The sequence below is a fragment of the Grampus griseus genome (assembly GCF_964374135.1).
Source record: "Grampus griseus genome assembly, chromosome: 20".
Lineage (NCBI taxonomy): Eukaryota > Metazoa > Chordata > Mammalia > Artiodactyla > Delphinidae > Grampus > Grampus griseus.
This window is the reverse complement of record NC_139014.1, coordinates 37,960,614-37,982,152: the sequence shown is the minus strand read 5'-3', so window position 1 is coordinate 37,982,152 and position 21,539 is coordinate 37,960,614. Positions and strand designations below refer to the sequence as shown.

The following is a 21,539-nucleotide window of genomic DNA, read 5'->3' as shown; positions in this document are numbered from 1 at the left end:
CCTGTGCAGTGCCCACCTGTGCAGTGCTCACCTGTGTAGCGCCCACCTGTGCAGTGCCCACCTGTGCAGCGCCCACCTGTGCAGTGCTCACCTGTGCAGTGCTCACCTTTGCAGTGCCGGTGCAAGACGTCCAGGGCCGCGATGAGGAACTCGTGCGCGTCCTGCTGCTCGTAGCCCGCCAGGTGCCGGGCGTGCGTCCACACCAGGTGCAGCAGCTTGTATGGGATGTGGGGGGACCGGTGCCCCGAGTAGAACTGCTTGGAGAGAAGGAGAAGCACCCTCGTCAGGAGTGCGTGCCTCCCTCGAACACAGACGCAGACGTGCACGTCTGACAGCCGCCTGGAGCCTCCGCTGGCGAGCGCGGCCCAAACAAGGCATTTCCTTTCCTTTTCAGGCAAACTGTGTTTTCACAGACTCTGAGTCTGCTCAGAGTTTTCTCCATTCCCACCACCTGTTTTCTAGAAATAAGCCAAAACGATGAACGGTGACAAACTTTTGTCAAACACACACACATACACTAAAAGGTGACTTGTGCCGTGTGAAACGCGTACCCCCATAAACCTGAACCTAAAAACCAACCTGACAGAGATGAACTCACCACCAACAGTGCCCTAGTGAGGCCCCCCCATCAGCCCGTTCTCCAAGGCACCCATGTCCCCGTTTTGGCCCAACGATATCATTCAGCTTGCTCACTCCTGTGACCCCAGGAGCCGCCGTCAGGCTAGGCTGTAGGTATGTGGGGACTCGCTAAGCCAGGCTAGGAGTCGGGAAACTTCTGAAAAGGGCCAGACCGTGAATCATTCCAGCTCCGCAGCCAGATGGGTTCAGGCAGCCGGGGCCCAACAGGGAAAACGAGAGGATGTGATCAAAGGCGGACAAAACCAGACCCGGCCGAGTCTGCTGGCCCAGGGTCGACGCCTAAAGAACCCCTGGCTCCCCGCAGCACCCAAGGGAGCGGCTGGGCTGCACTCCCGCTCTGAGAAGGGGGGGTCCAGCCTGCGAGCCCGTCGGGACAGAACCTGATGTCCACGGCAGGGGCCCAAAGACAGAGGCCTCTGGTGACACACACAGTCAGCAGGGCCGGTAACAGGAGACCCGCCCATCCTGTGGACAAAGCCGGAAAGCGGCAGGTGACGGGGAGGGGCTGGCACCTGCCACGTGCACCCCTGTGAGGCAGCCGCGAGCCTCTGCAGATGACCAAGTGCCTCACCCAACGATCCCTCTTGGGAAGGACGTGCGATTCCACAGTCGGCACGTCTGTGGATGTTCAGAGCCCACCCCGTGACGGCCCGGCCCCCTCCCGGCCCAGGCGCACCTCCTGGAAGAGGGAGGACATCTCGCAGACCAGGCAGGAGCCAGGGCTCTGCATCTCGCAGCGGTGCCGGTCGGACAGGAAGAAGTCGCGCAGCAGCGGCGTGTGCGTCAGCGCCTGCACGATGCAGTTCATGAAGCACGTGTTCCCGAGGTTGATGAGGCCGCGGAGACCTGGCAGGCAGAGCGCGGGGTGGAACCTACTTCTAACGTCTGTGCCCCACCCGTGGGAAACGTCCCGAGGCGTGCTCGCGCCCACCCCCACCAGCCCTCACCGCCCAAAGGCTCCCAGTAACAACGGGGCAGGGCAGGGAGGAGCCTCTGCGACAAGCTGACAGCCACGCTGCACCTCCCCGGAGAATGCACCCTCCACCCGGCCGAGCCCGCCCACCTATGGTGCAGTTGGACGTGATCTTCCGTCGCTTGGGGTTGTGTTTCAGCAGCTCGAGCTCCCGTTTGGTCGGCTCCCACGTTGAAAACTTCTCCCCGACGCCTAAGCGGGTGGAAGGTGCCGTTAGCTACACTCTGGTCGTGTCTACGAACCAGCGTGGTGGCAGCACGGGGTTTATCAGATTCAAAGGCGGGCAACGTAGGGTCCTTCTAAGACCCTGTTCCAGACAATGGAAGGAGCTTCTCTCAGAGAGCGTGCCGTGAATGAACCACATCACATTCCCAGAGGAGGAGAGGAGAGCGGGACCTTGGGGGACAGCTGCCCCAGCACCAGCGGTCTCCTCAGCCTTAATTACGCCCTGAGCAGAGGGACCACGGCACCAGGGCCCACAGGGAGCACTGGGTGGCGACGGGCATGAAGGGACGGCCGTACCCACCAGAGACCTAAACCAAGGACGGCAGCAGGGCCACCTGCACCCCAGTGCACAGCCTACTCCACTGGCTCCACGCACCTAGAACTCAACACGCTCTGAAGGACGCACCGTCCTGCTGACAGATGGAACTGTGGAATGATTTTAGAAGAATCCTACTTCTTCCTGGGACGTGCATTTCTCAGCCCTGCGGTTTGACTGTTCTGCACGAAGAAATAACATCCTCAGCCCTAGCCTCACCTGCAACGTTACTAAGGTTTGGAGGTGGAAGAGAACAGGAAGTGGACTAAAGAGACTGTTCTCCAGAGAAGGTGGGCTCCTCGGCTCCGATGACCGACAGCCTGGCTTGTGCTCCGTTCTCTAACATGGCACGTCTACAGAGGAGCACAGTTAAGGCAAAACACTGTAAACCACATGCTGGGTTGTATGTTCTCTGTGGAGAGACGGTCACAGGCCAGTGGGGCTTTCTACACCTATTACTGTTGCGACCCATGACCGTGTGCTGGAAATGAGAACAAGAAAGAAAAAACTATCAGGGAAACCAAAAACAGGCAGCTGAACAAAAAAGAAAAGAGCTGCATAACGTTCACGTGTGCCGCTGACTACGTGCCAGCGAAGGGACGGGAGTGGCGGCATGGCTCCACGGCCACCGCGCAGTCAGTGGGACACATGTGCCGCCCCCGCCCCGTCCCCCGCATGAGCCCCGCGCCCTGGTAATAAGGGCGCCTTAGCGGGAAGGGCACTAGAGGAACCTCTTGTCCTGATGACTCCGGGCGGGCTCCTGCATGGGCACCGGCCACCAGAAAGACCAGGGAAGCTTGGAATTTGCAGCACCCGCACGGCCGGCCCCAACTCCTCCACAGAGGGGAGGGGGCTGGAAATGGGGTTAATGATCCATCAGGCCTCCAGGAAGAAGCCCCCATAACATCCCAGTAGCACGGGGTTCGGGGAGCGAACCAGGTGGGTGAACATTCCACACCGAGTGGGTGATGCACCCCAACTCCACGGGGACCCTCCCCAGCCCTGCCCCGTGCCTCTCTCTCTCCATCTGGCTGCTCATCTGTGTCTTTTATCACATCCTTTAATAAACCGGCGAACGTAAGTGTCTCTCTGAGTTCTGTGAGCTGCTCTAGCAAACGCTCCAGTCCAGGGGGGTCCTGGGAGCCTCCGATCTACAGCTGGACAGTCAGGAGCACAGATGAGACCCTGGACTTGAGACTCCAGCATCTGAAGTTGGGGAGGGGATCCCGTGGGGCCTGACACCTCCAGGCCGACTGTGTCGGAACTGAGTTGATCCATAAGATACCCAGCCGGCGCCACAGGGAATTTCTTGGCAGGGAACTGACCCCCCCAAAAAAACACTTGGTGACCAGAAGTGCTGGGTGTGAAGGGTTCTGTGCAAGTAAAGGAGACTCACGGGAGAGAAACACTCATCAGGGAAGAGCTGGGTTGTTCCTACACAAGAAGGAAAGCCTGGAGTTCTCCCTTTCCGGCTACAGAGGCACCGCACAGGACGGAGAGCGCGCTCCTGAACTAAGGGGCCTCAGCGGTAGATTGTTGCATTTTTCCCTCTGGGAAGTTTAATTCTGTGCTGACACAGGTTTAGCATAACCTAACCAGTTAAGAGGTTTTTTTTTTCCAGTTAAGAGTTTTAAGAGATGCAACAGTAATTTAATGAGAAAACAGTCTACCCTCCTGGAAGCCGTCAGCATACACATCCTGCAGTTACCGAGGGGCTGCTTTCTGGGCAGCTACCAGGGACGAGGCAGCACGAAATCCCTGCGGACACTGTGCCTGGTTCAGCCCCGTGTCTGTAAAAATGCCCGGCCACCGGAGAGGCTAGGTTGGGGGTGTCTCTCTCAACCCCGGCTAAGCCCTGACAGCTGCCGCAGCCGCAGGCTGTGGGCACCGCGCCTGCCTCCCCTGCCCCCCCCCCCCACCGTGAGCCTGCAGGAGGGAGCAGGCAGGTGTAGGGGCTCCTCCCCTTCAACAGAACCACCCCCTCCCTCCCCACCCCCGCCACGCCCTGACAGACAAGGGGGCAGGGAACGCAGGGCTAAGACACAAGCAGGCATGCAGATCTCAGGAAAACCAAACCTTGCATTTTCCAAGCTTTCCGCTGTTCCTCTTTGGCAATGATTTCTATGTCTTTGTCATAAATGTAGTCCTGACACAAAAAGCAGTAGATACCTCCATACATAAGCTCTATGGCTGAAAAGAGAAAAGAGGGAAAAGACAAAATTTAATTAAAAGTCGAAAGGTAATGCTTCAGGACACAAATTAAACAAGCAAGTTTTTTAGGCGTTTCACTGCACCGTTTCTCAAAGCAGAGAATCCCATTATTACAAAAGGTTGTCCCCCCACTCCAGATGGTGTACGCTAAGCAGAGGAGGCACGTGAATTTTTTTTGGAAGCTCCCGCCAAGGGCTGAGGAACCTGAGGGAGAAAGAGGCGCCACGACCATATTTTACGAAGGACCCGACCCCCAGGTACCAGGACCCTCCGCCTATCCTCTGAAACAAGGGGAACTCGCATTCATATCAGCCCACGAGGACTCGTGGCGTCTGGATGGGCAGCACGGCCCCAAGCAGACAGCCTGGAGGGCGTGCCCAGAGCTCCCGGTGAGCGGATCCTGCACTTCCTAAACTGCATCCTCCACGAAAACAGGCATGAAACCCAGCCCTTAGTTACTTCCTCACGAAGATAAACAAGAGAAAAGTCCTCGAAGCACCTGGAAGGAACTCGCTCAATTCAACAATTAAAAAGAATTCCCCTTACCCTCAGAATGGGCAAAAATATTTGCAAACGAATCAACGGACAAAGGATTAACCTCCAAAATACATAAACAGTTCATGCAGCTCAATATTAAAAAAACAAACAACCCCATCCAAAAATGGGCAGAAGACCTAAATAGACATTTCTCCTAAGAAGACATACAGATGGCCAAGACACACATGAAAAGATGCTCAACATCACTAATTATTAGAGAAATGAAAATCAGAACTACAATGAGGTATCACCTCACACCAGTCAGAATGGCCGTCATCAGAAAATCTACAAACAAGGAATGCTGGAGAGGGTGTGGAGAAGAGGGAACCCTCTTACACTGTTGGTGGGAATGTAAATTGATGCAGCCACCATGGAGAACAGTATGGAGGTGCCTTAAAAAACTAAAAATAGAATTACCACATGACCCAGCAATACCACTACTGGGAATATACCCAGAGAAAACCATAGTTCAAAATGGTTGAACTAGGGGACTTCCCTGCTGGCGCAGTGGTGAAGAATCCTCCTGCCAACGCAGGGGACACGGGTTCGAGCCCTGGTCCGGGAAGATCCCACATGCCACGGAGCAACTAAGCCCGTGCGCCACAACTACTGAGCCCGCGTGCCACAACTACTGAAGCCCTCACGCCTGAGCCTGTGCTCCGCAACAAGAGAAGCCACCGCAATGAGAAATGAGAAGCCTGCACACCACAACGAAGAGTAGCCCCACTTGCCACAACTAGAGAAAACCGGCATGCAGCAACAAAGACCCAATGCAACCAAAAATAAATAATTAAAAAAAAAAAAGGTTGAACTATGGACAAATGCACCCCAATGTTCACTGCAGCACTGTTTACAACAGCCAGGACATGGAAGCAACCTAAAAGCCCATCAACAGACAAACGGATAAAGAAGATGTGGCATATGTATACAATGGAATATTACTCAGCCATAAAAAGGAACAAGCTTGGGTCATTTGTAGAGACATGGTGGACCCAGAGACTGTCACACAGAGTGAAGTCTGAAAGAGCAAAACAAGTACTGTATATTAACACGTATATGTGTGGACTCTAGAAAAATGGTTCAGATGAACCTGTCTGCAGGGCAGAAATAGAGACACAGATGTAGAGAACAAACGTATGGACACCAAGGGGGGAAAGTGGCAGGGGGCGGGGGGATGAACTGGGAGATTGGGATTGACGTATATACACTAGTATGTACAAAATAGGTAACTACTGAGAACCTGCTATATAAAAAATAAACAAAATAAAATTCCAAAAAAAAAGAGAGAATCCCCTTAACTCAGACTCACCAAGGGACAGCAGACGTCTGCCAGGCGACGGGACACAGCTCGGAGCACAAACCCGGCCCCGCCACCTGCACACCTCTGAGCTCACCCACGTCCCCTGTGGTATAACAGGGACAGCAACAGCACTGACACAGGTCTGCATGGTCACTAAGTTCATATAAACAACTAAGCGGCATGCACCTCCTGGTAAATGGTAATGTCTTAACAAATCACAGCTTTTATCATATTTCATGTCTTTTTTTAAAAAATTATTACTATTTTTTGGCTGTGTTGGGTCTTTGTTGCTGCTGTGGGCTTTCTTTCGTTGCGGTGAGCGGGAGCTACTCTTCGTTGCGGTGCGCGGGCTTCTCGTTGCGGTGGCTCCTCTTGTTGCGGAGCACGGGCTCTACACGCTTGGGCTTCATTAGTTGCAGCACGCAGGCTCAGTAGTTGTGGCTCACAGGCTCTAGAGCGCAGGCTCAGTAGTTGTGGCGCACAGGCTTAGGTGCTCTGTGGCATGTGGGATCTTCCTGGACCAGGGCTCGAACCCGTGTCCCCTGCATTGGCAGGCGGATTCTTAACCACTGTGCCACCAGGGAAACCCCCATATTTCATGTCTTAGGTACAAAGACACAGGTCAATGATACTGTGGTGGATCGAAAGCAGATCTATCAAGACTCAAAGTAGCAATTTCAGAGAATCCCAGGCCTACCCCTGCCCCTCCCTAAAAACCTACAAAATTCCGACCAAGTCTCTGCAAGTCCACGTCGAGGCTGCTTTGGAGGCCGGGGCCAGCTGCCCTGCGTTCTGCCCACTCCTGGGCAGTGTCACTCCTGCCCCGGGGACCAGAGCAAGCTGGCAGAGGCGGGCTTACGGTGGGAAGGAGGAACACTTTCAGGGAAGCAGCGGGGTTCAGCGAGAAACAGGCCAGCCGCACGGCGAGGGCAGAGGGAGGCCCCATGTCCCCAGATGAGTCTGCCTCCCACCCGCTGTGTGGGGCTGGGACCGCCAGGAGGGGCGGGGGCCGACAACGGGCGCTGGGGCCCCGGGACGAAACGAGGAGGCAGCTTGCCTGACCCCAGCCCCACACAAAACTTCACTCCACACGGTCAGCAACCTACATCACAGCTAAAAGTATAAAAACTCAGACACAAACGGGTAAGCGTTCCGACCTCAGGTTTGCCAATGGATTCTTAGTCTGACACCGAAAAAGCATGAACAACCAAAGAGAAATGCTGTTACGGCACACTTAAACTACGGTACAGTGTAAACATTATTTTTATATTCAGTGGGAAACCAAAACATGTGTGTGCCTCACTTTATTGAGATATCTGCTTTATTGAGGTGGTCTGGAACTGAACCCACAGTTATCTCCAAGGTCTTCTGGTATCCAAAAGAAATGAAAACGTATGTCCACAAAGAAACTCACACATGCATGTTTATAGCAGCATTATTCATAAACGCCAAAGGTGGGAACCCAAATGTCTACCAGTGGATGACTGGATAAACAAACTCTGGAATATCAACACAAAGGAATGCTATTCAACCACAAAGAAATGAACTGACACTTCATGCACCTTGAAAACCTGCCGAGAGGTAGAAACAGACACAAAAGGCTGTGTGTTGTATGATTCCTTTTATATGAAATATTCAAGACAGACGAATCCACAACTGAAGACAGATCAGCAGATGCCAGGGCCCGGAGAGGATTACGTAACAGAGACATGTGTTGTGTATTCTTTGAGGAGACGAAGAAGTTTTGAAAATAAAGAGAGATGGTATTTCCACACACCACATGGCAAGTGACTAAATGCACTGAACCGTACTGGTTGAAATGGTTAATTGTGTGTTCTCTGAATTTCATCTCAATATGGAATTCAAAAACCCAACGCAACACCTACAGTCACGGCAGTTCCTCCAGAAAATTATCTCACAGTCAAGATAACCAAGGACAAAGGCTTGACTGCATCAGGACTAAAGGCTGAGCAGACAGTCAGTGGTCCCGTGGTACCCACGGTGGGGCTGGTTCCAGGACCCCCGCGGACACCAGGATCCAAGGATGCTCGAGCCCCTTGTAGGAAATGGTGTGGTATCTGCACAGAACCTACATCCTCCTACACACTTTAAATCACCTCCAGGCTGCTTTACCTAATACAGCATGAATGCCACGTAAGTAGCTGCCTGGACCAGACAAATTCAAGTTTTGCTTTTTGGAACTTTCTGGAATTTGTTTTTCGATCTGAGCTTGGCTGGATCTGCAGGTGCAGAACCCATGGAAACAAAGGGCCAGCTGCCCAGGAACCCAGCTGCCTGGATGCGGGCGAGACGCTCCCAGGAAGAGAGGAGGCCGTCAACCCACTCACCCGGGAACCCCCGGCCGACAGGCACCAGGCAGGCGCGTGTCCCCCTCCCTCCAGCCACAGGAGGATCCTGAGATGGAGGGAAACGTCACCCGCTCAGAGGGGAGCCGATACGCCCTCTTATGCCCACATACATCCTCACACCCTCTGGGAAAACTAAAATAACGCTTCCTAGAGGCAGACACAAAGCTAAAAGCACTCCTTTCACAGCCTCTGTGGCTCACGCAGGTAACATCCACGGGCCCCCGTGACTCGACATCAAACAAAAACCTGTACGAAACTAAGGAGCACGAAACCAAATCTTACTCAGTGACCTGGACCCCAACACCATCCCGCACAGCAAACCGGCCGGCAGCGGGTCAGGACGGGCCCTTCCTTCTGGGGGCCACTCCCGCCACGTCACACCAGGCAGGGTCACAGGGCAGGTCGGACAGAGGAGCAGAAGCTTCGTCCTCCCACAGGCCGCCAGCAAAGACCCCATAGCTACCGACGTGCTGGTTTTAACTGAACACTCGCAAAAAAGCAAATACTCAGACGAGACTCCCCGTGGGCCTCTCACGCCCCTCCGCTTAGAAGCCGCAAGCCCTGGGAGAAATCCTTCTCAGCGTCCACGTCAGGCCCCAGGGTTATTCCGCGGGGCTCCCAGAGGCAGGACTCGGCCCAAGAATCACGGCCCCTTGGCCCTCAAACGTCAAGCCGCCGCTCTGAGGGGCTCTAGGGGTAACAGGGAGCAGCTCGAGACGCAGGGCCGGGGCGGGCGATCCCTTCCCTGCCGGGGCTCCTCCCCCGTGCCCTCCCCTGCCATGTGGACACAGAAAGCTAAGCTTTGGCTTTGTTCACACACACGCACACACACGCTCACACACACAACCTGCAATAAACTCCTGGGCTCTCCCATTTTGTGGTTTTGTCTCTTGAAGAAAACCTTCTAAAACTTATTCATTCTGGCCAAAGTAGAGGCAGAGTTTATCAATCAGGTTGATAAAATTAATAAGCACACAAATTTCTCGAGTGACTTTTGTAGACGATGCTAGGTAACAATAAGATTCGCAGCCCTTTGCAGTGCAAAGGTGCTTCCCATTTTCCATGACCCTTTTAACCACACAGTATCACAGCCCCGGTGTGAGAGGAGCCTAAGCGGGTCTGGTCCCAGAATCAGATGGTATTAAGCACAAAGATCTACATTAACTCACCACCACAGAATCCCACCACACCCGTCCTGCCCCATCAGACCTTCCCTCTGGTCCCTCGTGGGGAAGGGGGACGGGATTGCTGACCCCCGCCCTGCCAGGCAGCCGCTCACCCACAGCTGTGAAGCACCTCCAGGGCCGCCAGCTCTCCTTCCAAAAAGGCCACTTAGCTCCTGGTGACAGGCTGAGCCCCAGCACTGGCTGCAAGTTCTCAGCTGCAAATGAAATGAGGCACGACCTCCGGAGATGACCGCGTTTGAACGAGCCATTCCTACTACTTAAAAGGCCTGAGACTATCTTTCACTGGAAGGCTAGGTCACACCAAGTTACGTTCTAGAAAAGGGTCTGTGGTCTGGACCTTCTGAAAGTGATTTTCTTACAGATATCCTAACAACCTCAGCATCGTTTGACAGAAAACACAATCCTCAGCGAGGGAAACATTTAGTGACAACGGTCAGAAAATCAAGCCAAGAGCAAAACGCAGCTTCGCGTCGCCTCTGGAAGGCACTAGTGTCTGAACGTGAAACGTGAGCTCCCCTCAACGGCAGCCTCTCTGCAAACACTGACGACACTGCAAACCCGTTACAGAAATCACTACGTTCACCCAGTGCCCCCCAACCCCACGCTGACACCGATAACCTAAGGCTGCATTTAAGACCTGTGCAAATTTCTGCCTGATCTAATACCTAACCGTGCTTTGCAGAGAGGAAGATGAGTCTCTGATGCTCCGTTCAAGAAAGTCACCGTTCAGGGTTACACGACTTTGTGTGACCTCAGGCACGCTGGGCACGTGCCCCTCTCGTGGGTTCAGTGTCTCTCTTTCCTCTCCCCCTGGAGTTCCACGAGGAGAGCACAAGCTATTTCAGACAAAGGTGGACTCCCGAGAGAGTGGAAGGTCAAATTCACAGAACGAGAGTCGGGGAGGTGACCCCAAAGCCCAGGAGGCGTCGTGCGGCCTTACCCAGGTTGTGCCTTTTCGACTTGGCGTGCTCATGAATGTGCTTCTTCGTGAAACAGCCAAAGAAGACGCAGTGGAGGCACGAGTGCAGCCGGTTCAGGTGGACGCCGCACACGTGACACACGCACGACTTCGCCTGAAATGCAGAAGAGAGAGTTAGAAACCAGGGGTTCTCGGAAACACCAGGGCAGGGTGATCCCAACGGGCGCAGCTCGGGAGGAAGGGAAAGCCCGGATTTCCTCTCAAGGTCTCACTGCCTAAAAGGTCATTTCGTTAATCCTGTCAGTTGCCCCCCAAAAGGCACGTAGGTCATTTAGCTCAGGAGTGGCTCCGTGTAAGAGACCTCGGCCCCTTCTCCAACTCAAAGACGCTCAGACAAAGCGCCTGGAGCTCCAGGAGCTGTCAAGGTCCTTCCGCATCCAACAGGGCCCCCAAGCCCAGGTCACCTTTAACCTGCACTTCACTTCCAGTTTCATATTCCAGGTTCCAAGACCACAGCAAACCTATAATCCGTCAATCCAGATGAATATGAATCAAAGCAATACACAGAAACAAGAAAAAGAACAGCGTGTGTCCGAGAACCAGACCACGGAAACCTAAAGTTCTAACCTCAGCGATTAAGAGCACCATGGTAGACAATTCTCGTCCCCCCGAACCACCCAGGAATGCCCGGCACGACAATTACACCCGCACCAACTGTGAACCCCTGCAGGCCACCAACTTGAACTCCCAGCCCCTGCGATGACACCGCACGACACAACCCTCTCACTCTGACTGGGGTGCAGGGAGCCTGGGGTGAAGGGAGGTGGAAGATGAACAGGGCCTGGGAGGTAGGGTTAAAACAGAAAAGGCCCAGAAACAAAGGACAGCAGCACAAACGTGACACGGACACGGGCGCCGGGTACTGGAGCGATTACGCCCTTTGATCCTCACGGCCAGCCCCGAGGAAGGCCGCGAGCCCTTCTGACATGCGTCTGCTGGTGGCCACGCAGCGGCACGTGGGCTAGGACCTCCTGACCCCGCAGGCCACGCTCCCCCACGGAGCCCAGAAGCAGCCCCTCCGAGCCTCACTCTGCACACACAAGACCCAGGCAGGGGCCGCCCGGGGGCCAGGCTGACCGTCCACCCTCGATGGCAGGCGTGGAGGGCATGGCCTGAGGACGAGGCGCAAACCTCTCTTCACGTGAAACTCGAGTCACAGTTTTTCCACCAGGGGAAGCTGCACAGAGACTTCGTAGAAGAGCAGGAAGTGGCGCAGGGGAGCTGGGGGAGGCGTGTGGATGCTCCCTCAAGACGAGAGCCCCGAGGCTGGAGCACGGGTCTGAGGACAGGCACACAGGGTGGCCAGACCACCAAGTTCCTCGACGCCAGGTGCTCAGCTTGAGAAACACAAATCCTCACGGGCAGCCACAGGCCAACAGGCCCTGTCCTGGAAGCACAACCTCAGGAAAACCTCACGCCCAGGCTGATCTTTCACCTCCACGTACAATTTATCTCTGGACCCAAATGCAACTCTGACCATTACCACCGTATTTCTTCTTGACTAAGAGCCGCTCTCGGGACTCCCCTGGTGGCACAGTGGTTAAGAATCCTCCTGCCAATGCAAGGGACACGGGTTCGAGCCCTGGTCCGGGAAGATCCCACATGCCGCGGAGCAGCTAAGCCGGTGCGCCACAACTACTGAGCCTGCGCTCTAGAGCCCACACGCCACAACTACTGAGCCCATGTGCTACAACTACTGAAGCCCGTGTGCCTAGAGCCCGCGCTCCGCAACAAGAGAAGCCACTGCAATGAGAAGCCTGCGCACCGAAACAAAGAGTAGCCCCCGCTCGCTGCAACCAGAGAAAGCCCACGCGCAGCAACGAAGACCCAACATAGCCAAAAATTAATCGACTAATTTAAAAAAAAAAAAAAAGAGTCGCTTTCAATGGCTAGTTACTTACCTTGTTTTGACACCAGCAAGAGGTTACCTCTGCAAACCCCGTATGGTCAAGCCCCAATGCAGGCCTCGGCACAGGGGACCCGTGTGTGTGCTCCGGTGGCGCAGGGTGTTCCTGTGGATGGCAGGATGTCCAGAGACATCCCTGGTCTCCACCCTGGGTCGCAGGGGGCGCCTGCCCCCTCCCAGCAGGAAGCCCTGCTCTGGGACAATCCCACAGGAGTGCGAGGGTCACTGAAAAGACTTGTCTAAAATGCTGCAACGCTAGAAACAGTAGTTGTGTCACCTGTTTATTCTTCCAATGAGCAATCTAAGGAATTCGCTAACTAACTGTCCTCAGTAACACAAGGACGTTTTTATTTTTTATTTACTTATTTTTTAACACAGGGAAATTTTTAAATTACATAATAGTTACTTGATGTGTAACAAATGATGCTTCCCAGTACCCATGAAATTTTTCTTTTATATAAATACTGTTAGGAACAGATTCCTGGAAGCTGTTTACTGCTCACTACAGCTACAGATGTAAAGATTAAGAGGTATTCCTTATTTTTATCACTCAGGATATATTAAATGTGTGATCGTAATTTTATTAAAATTCCTCCACGAACTTAAAAAGAAATCCAATTCTGTTTATATAATTTGAGAAAGAATTCAGGACTAGCATTACCCTGAAAATACAGACAAATCAGGATAAGTGTATAATTTTAACACATCATTTTTTCCCCTTAAAACACACAAAAGCTTTAAAAACAGATCAAAATTAGGCCCTGAATTTCAAATGTAAATCTGTGTCACCTGCCCTCTTGCAGAACTTCACAAAAGAAAAATCTGCCTAAAGAAAGGCTTCAAGAATTTTAGCTGCACAAAAAAAGAACTACAGAAATTAAACAGAGGCAGATGGGCTACAACCAGAAACAAAGGAACTGGCCACATCCTGAAACAGATGAGGGAAAAGAAAGCCCCAGATTAAACACACACACACAATCTGACTAAACCTTTTCCACATAAATAAAGCCCGTGCTCAGGACTCATTTTAAGGCCGTGAATCCGATTTTATAACTAGGGCTCCACTGACAGGCAGTCCCAAGCACAAACCTCTTTTCCATAACCACCAAGGACGCGCCACCTGCCCCAGGCGGAAACGCCTGGCTTAGCTGGTGCTTCCGTGAACGGCGGCTCCCACGAGCCAGTGACTCCAGCATGATGGGCATGAGGAGGGAGGGGAGACAGCTTGGGAATTCCCGCTGGGCAATTCTGGCCCTATCTGAGCACAGAAATGAGTAGCGGAAAGAATGGGTTATATGCACTGTACAAAAAAAGAATCCCCCAGGTCCACTCTGAAACCGACACTGCACACACACGCTGCGCAGTCTTCTTCATAGGAGGATTCCACCTACCGCAGTAGAAAAGACTACAAAGCCTTCATTTTATAATCAGCATAGTAATAACTGATTCACGTAAAAAAAAAAAGGGGGAGTGAAAAAATACTGGGTCATTCACAATAGTTAAAAGGTGGAAACAGCCCAGATCTCCATTAATGGATCAATGGATACACAAAATATGGTGTACCCACGCAACAGAGTACTACCCAGCCATAAAATAAGACAAAGTACTAATTCACGCTACCACGTGGATGAACCTTCGCAACACGCCAAGTGAGAAAGGTCAGACACCAGAAGTCACATACTGTGTGACTCCGTTTATGTGAAATGTCAAAGCATAGGCAAATCCAGAGAGAGACCAGAGATCGGAGGCTGCCGGGGGCTGGAGGGAGCGTGGAGAGCAGGCGACACGGTTTGAAGCTTAACAGAGGCAGCTGGTGATTGTACAACGCTGGGAACTCACTGGTATTTTAAAGTGGTTGATTTTTGTGTGAATTTCACCTCAATAAAGAAAAAAAATACATCAAAGTATTCACGTGTGTGTATACATATGCACGTATGTATGTATACTGGGGTGCTGGATAGTTTCAAAGTATCACCCCAGAGACGACTCCTGTTAATTAAACGGGAAAAGGTTATGTTTGGCAACAGAGAACTCCGGCCAACACGGCCTTAACCAAACTTAACATCCTCAAAAGGAAAAGCTTACGAATCCAGATAGATGTACAGCTGACCCTTGAACCACACAAGCTTGAACTACACGGGTCCACTTATGTGTGGATTTTCAAGAAACATACAAAAAATATGTGTGTAGAACACTATATGCAAGACGTAGTGAAGTGGACAGCCTATCCTCACATAGGCATAAGGTAAGGGATGTTTAATGTAAAATATTCATTTCTTACTGTTTTAAAACTTTGCTTTCAAAGAATTACCATACAGCATGCGCCCCTTGCTCCCGCTCTCCTCGCAGTCGGAGATACTGCGTATCAGTCTATCGTCACGGGTAACTTTTTAATTTAAGAATGTTTCCAATACGGCATTATGAACACGACTGCAATGCTGTGTACCGCAGACATTTTACAATCATGCAATCATTACTGTACAAGCTACTGCACTGATCTGATTACACTCAGCTACCATGAAGCAATCACACTGCTACTTCTTTGTTACCAACACAGAATTGCTCTACCTATAGACTCATATGAATTTCTTTTTCACATTATCTTTTCATTTCTGACGTTAGCTCCATCCCCCAACCTCCATCAACAACCTATGATTTAATCAATCACACCTGTGTAATGATTTAATCACTGCCTATTTTTTAAATAAATAAATTTATTTTGGCTGCATTGGGTCTTCGCTGCTGTGCGCAGGCTTTCTCTAGTTGCAGTGAGCAGGGGCTACTCTTCATTGCGGTGCGCGGGCTTCTCATTGCGGTAGCTTCTCTTGTTGCGGAGCACGGGCTCTAGGCACGCAGGTTTCAGTTGCAGCACATGGGCTCAGTACTCGTGGCTTGCGGGCTCTAGAGCGCAGGCTCAGTAGTTGTGGCGCACGGGCTTAGTTGCTCTGCGGCATGTGGGATCTTCCCAGACCAGGGCTTGAACCCGTGTCTCCTGCATTGGCAGGCGAATTCTTAACCACTGCACCACCATTAATCGTGATTATATAATGAAGCCTCCATAAAAACCCTAAATGATGGTTCAGAGGGCTTCTGGGTAGGTGAGTGCATCACTGTGCTGGGGGGTGATGCACCCCAACTTCACTGGGACAGAAGCCCCTTTGCTCAGCACCCCCCAGACCTCAGCCTACGGATCTCTTCATCTAGCTGCTCACCTGTATTCTTCATAATAACCTTTATAATAAATAGGTAAACGTACGTAAATGTTTCCCTGAGCCTTGTGAGCCCGAGAAGGGGAGAACAGCCTTGTGACTGGTGTCTGAAGTGGGTGCATCCTGCGGGACTGAGCCCTCAACCTACAGGATTGGTCGCCAACTCCAGGTCAACGAGTCAGACAGTCAGATTTGTGTGACGCCCAGCTGGTGTCAGCTGAGACTGGAGAATTACTCGGTCGCGTTGGAAAACATGCCCAAATAATTTAGCTGGAGCATGAACTTCAGACTCAGACTGACCTAATTTCAAGGCCCAGACCTGGCATTTAATCAGTGACCTTGTACAGGGCAGAAGACTTAACTGCCAAGGCCACCTAAACTGCACCGTGAGTTCCAAAACGAAATTACGTGAGAGATGCTTTATAAAACGCAAAATGCTATGTAAATACAAAGTAGGATAATCTTAAATGAAAAACAGGTGAGCCCAAGAGCCGTGGAGCCGCCCAAGGTCGAAGGGCACACACCTGGCAGAAGCAACCCCGCCCCTGCCCCATCACCTCCCAACTGTCCATCACAAGTACCTACAAGAAGCCATCGGATTATCCTAGAACCTCATTTAACCTGTTGCTCCCACTGTCCTCCCCAGAACTGCTAACAGGTGATGAAAGTGACGGACACACCCTCCTCTACAGGTGCTGCCGGGTTAAGATGAGGCAAGAACAGGCGTCTGTGAGGCAGGTCACCTGTCTCTGGAAACCTCAGTTTCTCAACATCTGCTTGACACCTGCCTCCTCAGGTCTGGGCACTCAGGCAGCAGGACCTTCAGGAAAGACACAGCACTGCTTCAGATCTCGCCTGAGGGCTCAACTCAGGTCTGATGCAGCCTCTGAATCGGCCACCAATTTGCAGGAAACAGAACCAAAGATGAATTTGTGCCCCAAGCCTGCAACCAGCAAATCCAGACCCGGCAAATGATCCCGGCAAAGCCTCAAGCTCTTCAGCAGATGCCATGTGCAGACCAGGGGTGAGGCGACCGAGACAGATCGGTACAGCCACGAGGGGACCCCACGCAGGGACGAAAGGCTGGGAGAGAGCTGAGCAGGTGAAGCGCGGGGTCGAGGGCGTGAGGTGTTCTGTGAAGCTCGCAGTGGCAGACGCTTCTCACCTCACCTGCTGCACCAAGTGCAGACCTTAATAAATAAAGGCCTGGGCTTCCTCTTCAAACCTGGAACCACAGCCAGGAACCATGAGGGAAACAGACAAACCCACATCGAGGGACGTCCTACAAAACACCTGAGCGATACTCCTCAAACCTCCTCAAAACCGCTAAGGGCGTCAAAAACAAGGCAAGTCTGAGAAACTCTCACACGCACAGGAGCCTGAAGAGACTCAGACCAAATCTCAGGTGGGATCCCAGAGGGGGTTCTGGGACGGATCAGGGAAAAACTAATCAAATCTGAATAAAGTATGACCTTAGTTAATAATAATGTATCAACCTTGGCCATTAGCTGGGACAAAACGTACCAGAGAAATGTAAAAAGTTAACAATCGAGGAGATGGGGGATTGATAACAGGACCTCTCTGTATTTTTTTAAAATATTTATTTATTTATTTATTTGGTTGCGCGGGGTTTTAGTTGCGGCAGCAGGCTGCTTAGTTGCGGCATGCGAACTCTCAGTTGCGGCATACATGTGGGATCTAGTTCCCTGACCAGGGATGGAACCCAGGCCCCCTGCATTGGGAGTGCAGAGACATATCCACTGCGCCACCAGGGAAGTCCCTCTGTATTATTTTTGATAACTTTTCTGTAACTCTAAAACTACTCTGTTATTAATTTGCATAGAACTAAATACACACACAGATGAGCGCAAGTAAAAACTGGGGAAATAGGAATAAGTGGGCTGATTGTATCGATATTGACTCGTGGCTGTAACAGTGTATTAGTTTCGCTAGATGTTACCATCAAGGGAAACCAGGTAAAGGTCCTCTGCTATATATATATTTTTCAATATTTATTTATTTATTTTTGGCTGTGTTGGATCTTCGTTTCTGTGCGAGGGCTTTCTCTAGTTGCGGCGAGTGGGGGCCGCTCTTCACCGCGGTGCGCGGGCCTCTCACTATCGCGGCCTCTCTTGCTGCTGAGCACAGGCTCCAGACGCACAGGCTCAGTAGTTGTGGCACACGGGCTTAGCTGCTCCGCGGCATGCGGGATCTTCCCAGACCAGGGCTCGAAGCCGTGCCCCCTGCATTGGCAGGCAGATTCTCAACCACTGCGCCACCAGGGAAGCCCGGTTCTCTGCTATTTTTCACAACAGCTGGTCAATCTACAATTACCTCAAAAGAAAAACTGTTTTCATTTTAGATCTTCTACTTGGAATGGCCTGTCCCCTACTTAGTATGAATGCTGCAATGCTTTGTTGTGATGACTGGGAAGATCCAATTCATCAATAAATAAAGCAAAAGTCAATTCTGCAAAGCAAGAAGTTTTGAAAAGGAAAAAAGTTTACTTTAAAAAAAGGACATATCTAAAAAATGAACTAAAAAAAAAAACGACGGACAGGAGACAGCTCTCTGCAGCATTCTCATCACCATCACGTTAAGCGCCTGGCAGAGTCAAAAAATACTAATTTAGTCACTGGTGGAGCCAGTAACGCTGGACTTTTCACAGCTCTCGGTCTACCACCTACCAGATGCTGTGTCCGGTCACTTCAGGTATTTTGTCTAAGCCAGTGACAGCTGAACTGTTACTCTCCAAAGATCACTTCTACTAAAAATTTCAAACATAAGGGATTCATTCAGACCTCAGGAGACAGATCTCAGACGCTAGAACTGAAGCAACATTGATAAAAAGAGATGACCTGTAAGAACCCTAGAATAAATCTTCTTCTAAAACACATAGTGGGGACTTGCCTGGTGGCGCAGTGGTTAGGAATCTGCCTGCCAATGCAGGGGACACAGGTTCGATCCCTGGTCCCAGAAGATCCCACATGCCACAGAACAACTAAGCCCGTGTCCCACAACTACTGAGCCTGCACTCGAGAGCCTGCAAGCCACAACTACTGAAGCCCATGCGCCTAGGAGCCCGTGCTCCGCAACGAGAAGCCACCGCAATGAGAAGCTCGTGCACCGCAATGAAGAGTAGCCCCCGCTCACAACTAGAGAAAGCCTGCGCGCAGCAACGAAGACCCAACACAGCCAAAACTAAATAAATTAAATTAATTAAAAAAAAAACACATAGTAAAGTAACACTGACTCAAAATAAATAAGGCCATTTTCCACCTGAAATGACCTCCCTTTCCACACCACAACCAAAGGCTTGAACCATGCTTCTAAAATACTGACTACCCAGAAACAGAAAGACAAATATGATATCACTTATATATGGAATTTAAAAGACGACACAATGAACTTATCTACAATACAGACTCACAGACATAGAGAACAGACTTGTAGTTGCCAAGGGGGAGGGAGGGATGGAGTGGGAGTTTGGGATTAGCAGATCCAAGCTAGCATATATAGGATGGATAAACAAGGTCCTACTGTGTATCACAGGGAACTATATTCAATATCCTGTGATAAACCATAATGAAAAAAATATGAAAAAGAATGTATACATGTGTGAATGTAACTTTGTTGCACAGCAGAAATCAACACATTGTAAATCAATTAGACTTCAATAAAATAAATTGAAAATAAAATAAAATGAAATACTGACTACAAAAGCTTCCCTCCTCTTAGGCAAGTGTTCATAGGCTAACAAGCTATACTGTCCCTTTGTAATGATACAAAATGGAAGTTAGGGCATTCCACTTGTACTCTATGAAAGTATGTTATCTTAGACTTTTATATTTTACACTTTTTTAAAATTTCTCTACTCTGTTTCCCTTACATAAAACTGCACTTTTTAAATGCATCTCAGGTTTGTATCAAGTAAACAAATCACATTTCAATCCCTCAGCAAACCAAGACTCATGCAGTTAAAAGGGTCTTGCCCAAGATTATTCCTTCTTAAAACTGATTCCCAGGCTTAAGTTTTACAAATTCTAGTAAATCCTCCAAACTGAAAGCCTGGGGGGTGGGGGGAGAGCAAAATACACAATGCCATTTCCAGCCAATGGAATATTAATTGCACAGTTCAACAGAGTGAGATCTGTATGCATTAGGAACAAATGAAAAAAGGAAACAGTATACACAGCATGTATATTTACAAAAACAAAAATGTATAACTTTGCTGTATATGGCTTTGAAGTGTTCTCTGTTTTTTTTTTTTTTTTTTGGCGGTACGCGGGCCTCTCACTGTTGTGGCCTCTCCCGTTGCGGAGCACAGGCTCCGGATGCGCAGGCCCAGCGGCCATGGCTCACGGGCCCAGCCGCCCTGCGGCATGTGGGATCTTCCCGGACCGGGGCACGAACCCGCGTCCCCTGCATTGGCAGGCGGACTCCCAACGACTGCGCCACCAGGGAAGCCCTGTTTTTTTTTTTTGGCAGTACCACTCGGCATGCAGGATCTTCCCCAGCCAGGAATGGAACACGTGTCCCCTGCGTTGGCAGTGTGGAGTCTTAACCACTGGACCACCAGGGAAGTCCTGAACTGTTCTCTTTTTAAACACTGAGAACATATTCATACCATCACTTCTGCAATTACTTTTTAAAACTATGTGGATTCATGAATTTTAATCTTTCTCAGTAAAACCAACATCTCAGCATCTAGAATTATTTACACATTCCTTCACGTATGTTTGGGCTACAATTATCTTATGTGTAGGAACTGTCACTGGACATCTACAAATACTGTAAATTTTAAGGCAGGTATTTAGTATCTTGCTATTTGACACCTACTATTTAAATGGCCTTTAAAAATTATGATTTCAATTCCTCAAGATAGAAACCTGGGCTTAAGAGTTAGTTGGCTCTGACTCAACAACAAAAAAACAACCAACCCAGTCAAAAGCTAGGTAGAAGACCTTAAGAGACGTCTCTCCAAAGAAGACATACAGATGGCCAGGAGGCACATGAAAAGATGCTCAACATCACTAATTGTTAGAGAAACACAAATCAAAACTACAGTGAGGTACCACCTCAAACCAGTCAGAACGGCCATCATTAAAAACTCTACAAGGGTACTCCCTGGTGGTCCAGTGGTAAAGAATCCATGCAGGGGACACGGGTTCGATCCCTGGTCAGGGAACTAAGACCCCACGTGCCATGGGACAACTAAGCCCACGGGCCACAACTACTGAGCTCACGCTCCTCAACGAGAGAGCCCGTGGGCTGCAAACTACAGAGCCTACGCACCCTGGAGCCCCTGCCACAGCTCAACTACAGAGAGAAGCCCGCGTGCCGCAACGAAGACCCGACACAGCCAAAAAAATAAATTAAATAAATATTTTTTTAAAAACCTCTACAAATAATAAATGCTGGGGACTTCCCTGGTGGTCCAGTGGCTAAGACTCCACGCTCCCAGTGCAGGGGGCCCGGGTTTGATCCCTGGTCAGGGAACTAGATCCCACATGCCGCAACTAAGAGTTCACGGGCCACAACTAAGATCCAGTGCAGCCAAATGAATAAAAAACAAATAACAAATGCTGGAAAGGATGTGGAGCAGAGGGAACTCTCTTACACTGCCGGTGGGAATGTAAGTTGGTGCAGCCACTGTGGAAAACAGTACAATGGTTCCTTAGAAAATTA

General features: G+C 50.7%; 1 protein-coding gene across 1 annotated transcript in view; it reads right to left on the bottom strand.

Annotated features, from left to right (window-relative positions):
- Positions 1-21,539, bottom strand: part of USP22 (ubiquitin specific peptidase 22) — a 34,484-nt gene that overhangs the window by 6,999 nt on the left and 5,946 nt on the right. Inside the window, exons 2-6 of the mRNA XM_082678961.1 lie at positions 10,698-10,830; positions 4,230-4,343; positions 1,703-1,804; positions 1,316-1,485; positions 107-254 (exon numbers count right to left, since the gene is read on the bottom strand). Coding sequence (XP_082535087.1) covers positions 107-254; positions 1,316-1,485; positions 1,703-1,804; positions 4,230-4,343; positions 10,698-10,830 — 667 coding nt within the window. The remainder of the gene's footprint in view (positions 1-106; positions 255-1,315; positions 1,486-1,702; positions 1,805-4,229; positions 4,344-10,697; positions 10,831-21,539) is intronic.